Source organism: Cibotium barometz, chromosome 46 (genome assembly GCF_041138505.1).
Source record: "Cibotium barometz isolate CiBa-2024 chromosome 46, ASM4113850v1, whole genome shotgun sequence".
Classification (NCBI taxonomy): Eukaryota; Viridiplantae; Streptophyta; class Polypodiopsida; order Cyatheales; family Cibotiaceae; genus Cibotium; species Cibotium barometz.
The window spans coordinates 34,137,235-34,143,152 of record NC_141091.1 but is presented as its reverse complement, the minus strand read 5'-3'; the positions used below and the strand labels follow the sequence as shown (position 1 = coordinate 34,143,152).

Below are 5,918 nucleotides of genomic sequence, written 5' to 3'. Positions count from 1 at the left end.
TTCCCAAATTGGCATGCTTCACATATTTTCTGCATACCTTCCACTTTAAATTTTGGCAACCCTGTCACAATTCCTTTTGTCTGCATAGACTTCAATCTCTGCACATTTACATGTCCAATTCTTTTATGCCATATGTCTGTGTCTGCAACAACTCCTGAACCATTTGCAAACATCGCAGCACTCATCTCAGGCATGTCTACATTCAACGTAAACATTCTGCCCACTCTGTTGCCTTTTGCAACCAACCTGCACTTGTCTTTGAAATCTTCAACATAACACCCATCAGGGTTAAACCGAACCTGCAAACCCTGCTCAATCATCTGGCCAACTGAAACCAGATTCTTTGTTATGTTCGGTACATGAAGTACATCTGCAAGGTACTTCACTTTGCCATCCTGCATAGATAATGGCACATCTCCAACGTGGGCAATTGGATGAGCAGTGTCATCCCCTGTTTCCACAAAACCTGGTCTTTCCGGGTTCTTCATCTCCTTGAACCACTCCCCATGACTCGTCATGTGGTTCGAAGCGCCTGAGTCCACATACCATACATTATCTTTTTGTGCTGCATCAACATTTTCAGACATGGCATTTACAACATGCTGCATAACAAACAACCTTTCATTGTCCTCATTATTTCTGCTTGAGGATGCATAGTTGTTTTGCTGCACTTTTCCATTTTGCATGTCAGCCTGCTTCTTATAACATTCTGACTGCACATGTCCTGGCTTACCACAATAGTAGCATTCACGTGCATCATTATATTGCCTTTGCCAATTTCCACGGCCTCTTTGACTCCCCCTGCCTCTGAATCTGCCTCTTCCACCTGCGTGTTGTTGTTGTTGTTGATTCTGGGACTGTTGTTGTTGTTGCTGCTGCTGCTGGCCATAATTCTGATTACCTGTTCGGCCACCTCCTTGACCGCGTCCACGGCCTCCTCTACCTCGTCCTCTTCCTGAACTCGTGTAGAAGGCCTGTTGCTCTGAACTGTTTTTGCTTTGTGAAGACTGTTGGTCTTCACCCAAGTTCTTCTCTTCAATAATCAGCATAGACACCAAATCTGTAAAGTTGGGAATGTTTTCCCGAGTCTGGATAGACGTCTTAAACGCCTTGTATTGTGGCCCGAGACCACGTAGACAGACTTCCACCTTGTCATCATCATCTACTGATACACCAATAGATGCAAGGGATTCCACAATGCCCTTTATCTTCAACGCATAGTCATTCACAGACATGCTCTTTTTCTCCACAGTATGAAGTTCATTCTTCAACTGTATCTTACGTGCCTTGGTATTTGTTTCATAAAGCTTTACCAAGGTGTCCCACGCCTCCTTGGGGGACTTGGCATCCTGAATGTGCCCAATCATGGTGTCCTGTATACTAATGGAAAGCCAATACATAACCTTCCTGGCTCCTTGGTTCCAATCTTTAAACTCTTTCACATCTGCAGCAGTCGGCCGGTATCTCTGGTGCCTCTTCATGCTCACCTTCTATGTAGTCCCAATAACCTTTTCCCATCAGGAAATTTGTCAACCTGAACCTCCAAGCATGGAAGTTATTCTTATCCAGCTTCTCAGCCACAATCTGTGTTATGCCATCATTAGACATCTTGCCAAACACACAATTTTACCAAAACCTGCACTCTGGTTTTTCTGCACAAATGCTGTATTTTCTGCACAGCGGTACTGTAGTACTCTCAAATGTCACAACCAGTGACTTCAATGCACATACATACACCCAATGGCAACTGTAGACCTCTTTGCAGCACCCACAGTGTCTGCACAGTCAATTTGTCTTCCTGCAGTTCTTAAAACAGAGTTCTGCAGAGAATCGGTGACTTACCCGCAGTGCTCGAAATCGCCTGCTTTCTGAAAAACGGAGGTCCAGACGCGCCCGAAACGCGTTTTCGGCCCGGAAATTTTAGTCCGAAGGACTGTATAGTTGCCCTGTAGCTTCACTCCCGTGAAGAAAGCTCCTCAATCGGAGATCGTTTGCCGGTGCCTCCCGTAGAGCTCCCGACAAGGATGTAGTCACCAACACAATAGGGAAGAGTAGTTGTAGCTCTTACCCTCGTACCGCTTCTTGTGGTTCTCTTGCTTGCAGCTCAGCCCTTAGCACGAACCAGGCTCTGATACCATGAAAAGATGCAGGGGGGAAGAGAGCTTGAACTCTTGCAAGCACACACACATACTCACAAAACCCTAATAGAGAACACACAAGGTGAGAGGCTGAAAAATCTTCTTCTTCTCTACTCAACACTCAACACACCATATACAAGATAAGAGTACACACAATATGAAAGGTACTCAACCAATACATACACGGGTTCTCTATATTGTGAACCCGACTAAATGAGCTGGCGCTATAACTATGCCAGTCTCTAGAATGGCTGTCACACAGCCTGTCATCCCACTGGCCGCATATCACCCAAGATCTCACCAACCATGCCAGTGGTGTAAGTGCGGGGCCTATCCCCCAGGCGGGTCATCAGTGTCCACCGCCTCACTAGAGCTCGATATCTCAACAAAATGCACAAGTATAAGTTTGCGAATGAGAGCCACTTACATGCATCATGGTTGTATCTTCTTCGGTCTACCCATCTCCTTCGCAACCTCCTTCCCACAATCGAAAGTTGTCAGAGTAGGTGATGGCATCCCAACACTTGCTCTCGAATGGTAACTAGCATCTCCCTCTGTTTAGTAATCGGCCTTCTCTATATAGACCCTAATCTAATCAGCTGTAGAGCAGAGGCCATAGAGACCATGGCATCCTCTAAAACCTCCCAGCATCTACTAGGATCTGCTGCCTAAGCAATATCAATAATGTGGCAATGGCATGGTCCATGGCTAAGAATGTGGGCAATGCCAAGTGTATGTTGGCAAGAAAGTAGGCTACAAGGTGTGGAGAAACAGGCTACTAAGGAGGAGATGCAAGAGACTCGTGCAAATGTAGGCAATAACTAGCTCTTAGCTAGAAAAAGCGAGACGTAGACAAACGAATTTTGAAGTAGGCTACAAGGTGTGGAGAAACAGGCTACTAAGGAGGAGATGCAAGAGAGTGCAAATGTAGGCAATAACTAGCTCTCAGCTAGAAAAAGCGAGACGTAGACAAACGAATTTTGAAGTACAATCTCTATAGTATAATGCCTATTATTAGATGGGCATAATGTTGCTAGAAATGTTGCTCAACAATAGAATTTTAATGACATTAATTCTATCGCTAAGCGACACCCAACTATTTTTAAAAAAAATCATTCTTAGACACATACTTTTAGTGAACTGTGTCATTATTATGGATGTCGCTATGTGGTGAGACCCATAGGTTTTGTCAATAAGCCAATATTACTAGACCCCGTAGGTTGTAGTGTTAATTTCTTTATCCTTATATCCTAATGTTGATAGATGAACTTCAATACTGTCTACATATTATTCAAGTAGCACAACCATTAAGCTACTCTGAGTTCCTTGTCCATAGGGAGGTCATGTCAACCATAATTATTCAACTAGCACAACCATCAAGCTACTCCAAGTTCCTTGTCCATAGCGGGGGCATGTCAAAACCATAATTATATATAAAGTTGTAACTTGACTACACATGCATACTTGCATACTGCAAAACACCTTATGAAAAGGTGGGATCCTCTTGTCAATAGGGGACCGAAGCAAGTAATAAATGTAAATTAATTAATTAATTGGGGTGAGGGCATCTTTATTTAGGGTTAGGGGTGAGTTGCGGGACTGTTGTGGTGGCGGTGGTGGTGATGATTCTTCCATACGATTTTGCTTTTTGTGAATTTTAAAAATTATTTATGGAGACACGTTTCTCATAGATGGAATCAAGTGAAAGCTTTGAATTTTGAGAGGTAGAAGAGGCATTAGAGCTAGTAGATTGTGTTGAGTGGTTCTTCTTTGATGCGTGAGCTTCTTTGTTTGCCCAAGCTTTCCTTTTATGGACTTTAGTGGCATCCTTGTGGCCAAGTGGAGAGCCCACACATGAGTGAGGAGTGAGTTCCCAAGTGGAGAGCCCACACATGAGTGAGGAGTGAGTTCCCAAGTATTGAATTCAAGTGTTTTGGTTGAAGAAAACATGGGCATGCATACTTGTGTGTAACCACCCTTATCAAGAGTTTGTATTACAATACACGGTCCACCTTGCATTAGGAGGCTGAGGATAATTATGAGGGAAGTACAAGAGTTTGTATTACAATACACGGTCCACCTTGTATTAGGAGGCTGAGGATAATCATGAGGGAAGTACAAAGATGCATTAATTACACGTGCATGATTACGTTGCAAATCCTAGTTATAAAGGTAATTAAGATTATTTAGCGATGGCGGCGGTGAGAGTGTTCTCCAGGCTGAGCATCATGCGTTCGAAGGTGGACTTGAGGAAGTTGAAGAGAGCCTCTTGCGAGAGGTGATGGACGGGGTTGACCTCGAAGCTCCAGTCTGCGACGGCGCCGCCGCCTTGCACGTCTTCGCAGATGGCGATCTTGGCGACGTAGCCCTGGAGGCCGTAGCTGCTTTCTATGATGGTGTAGGTGAACTGCCGCTCCTCCGCGTGCCAGGAGAGGAGCTTCTCCTTCACCCAGCGCTCCGGCGAGCCGTCCTCCCGCGTGCCTCCGCCGGCGCAGTACCTCACACACCCCGGCACCCCCTCCTCCCCTTCCACCTGCTCGCACACCTGCAAGGTCGGAATGTTCCACCTCTTCAGCCCGCAAAATGATCCCACCAGCTCCCACACCTGCTCCGGGCAAGCCGATATTTTGCGTTTCAGCGACATTCTCCACTTGATATTGCTGCTGCTTTGAGTCTCGTCCCTGCCCAGGTTTACATTAATTCATGTGAGAGATGATCCGCTTTCCACACACACACACGCGCGCGCACACACACACGCACGCACACACACACCATTATTCCCCACATGTACACCAAGCCTCGTTCACCTCCTGCACACTATTTTCCATGAGCCCCTCTGTCCACTACCTTCCATGAACCTTCAAAGTTCGTGAGAATCGACACACAATTTCGCTCTGTAATTACCATGTACCCTTAAAAATTTCTGAGAGAGACACCACAATTCACACGTACATGAGAATCTGTGAGAGATGATCCACAGAATTCCTCACATACAGTAATTGTAAGGGAGAATTTGGCCTCCAGATTCCAAAAGAACTTCAGAGTTTGGTTAAAGAAATCAACAGCGCGCGCGCGTACACGCACTCTCTCTCTCTCTGTCTGTGTGGGTGTCTCTCGACACAGACGTGTGCGCGTGCACACAGACTGTGTGTGTCTCTGACAGACACACACACACACACTCTCTCTGATTCTCCCCCTCTCTCTCTCTCTCTCTCTCGGACACACACACACACACACACACACACACACACACACACACACGTAGAAGAGCTTAGAATTCGCCTTATAAGACTGTGTATTATCGATCACCTTGGGATGGAAGCTAAGGAGCTCGTCATGGACATGATCCTGCATGCAGCAGTGAAGGAAAGGCTTGTTGTGCGATCTGCGGGTGGAAGGAAAGGGCGTTTTGGTACACTACGTCGAGGAGGAGGACATATATGTATACTAATAATTAAAGAAGAAAAACGCGCTAGCAGAGATTCTATCCTGTCGATTGCAAAAAAGCTTGACGCGACAGCCTTTTCTTTTCGTTTGGTGGCCCTCTCCCGGCCCCTCCAAGGAGCTAATCAGTAGCATGCCCACTGTTGCTTTTCAAAGCTCGTGCTGTTGTCGTCTCTTGTCTCCACGACTTTACATGAAAAAAGCTCCAAGCTCGAGGAGATGCAGCCGCTATCAGCACAGTCCGCATGCGGCCACCTTCACATTTTCTATTTTGCACGGCTGCGTAGTTTTACTCATGACCCAATAATACCACATTCCCTTCCCTTTGCTTCACAA

General features: G+C 45.9%; 1 protein-coding gene across 1 annotated transcript; it reads right to left on the bottom strand.

Moving 5' to 3' along the window:
• Positions 1-4,089: 4,089 nt before the first annotated feature.
• Positions 4,090-5,603, bottom strand: LOC147612153 (lachrymatory-factor synthase-like). The gene is made up of 2 exons (XM_086784018.1): positions 5,448-5,603; positions 4,090-4,819 (listed from the first exon to the last, which is right to left on the bottom strand). The coding sequence occupies exons 1-2, from the start codon at positions 5,480-5,482 to the stop codon at positions 4,321-4,323; spliced, it is 534 nt and encodes a 177-aa protein (XP_086640144.1). The 5' UTR covers positions 5,483-5,603; the 3' UTR covers positions 4,090-4,320.
• Between the last annotated feature and the right edge of the window lie 315 nt (positions 5,604-5,918).

What these genes read in the sequence shown, in the direction of transcription:
- LOC147612153 (XM_086784018.1), bottom strand. Translation starts at nt 5,482, where the DNA reads ATGTCCATGACGAGCTCCTTAGCTTCCATCCCAAG. An exon ending in TCCTTAGCTTCCATCCCAAG is followed by an intron (nt 4,820 to 5,447) that starts GTGATCGATAAT and finishes AAACCTGGGCAG; the next exon opens with GGACGAGACTCAAAGCAGCA.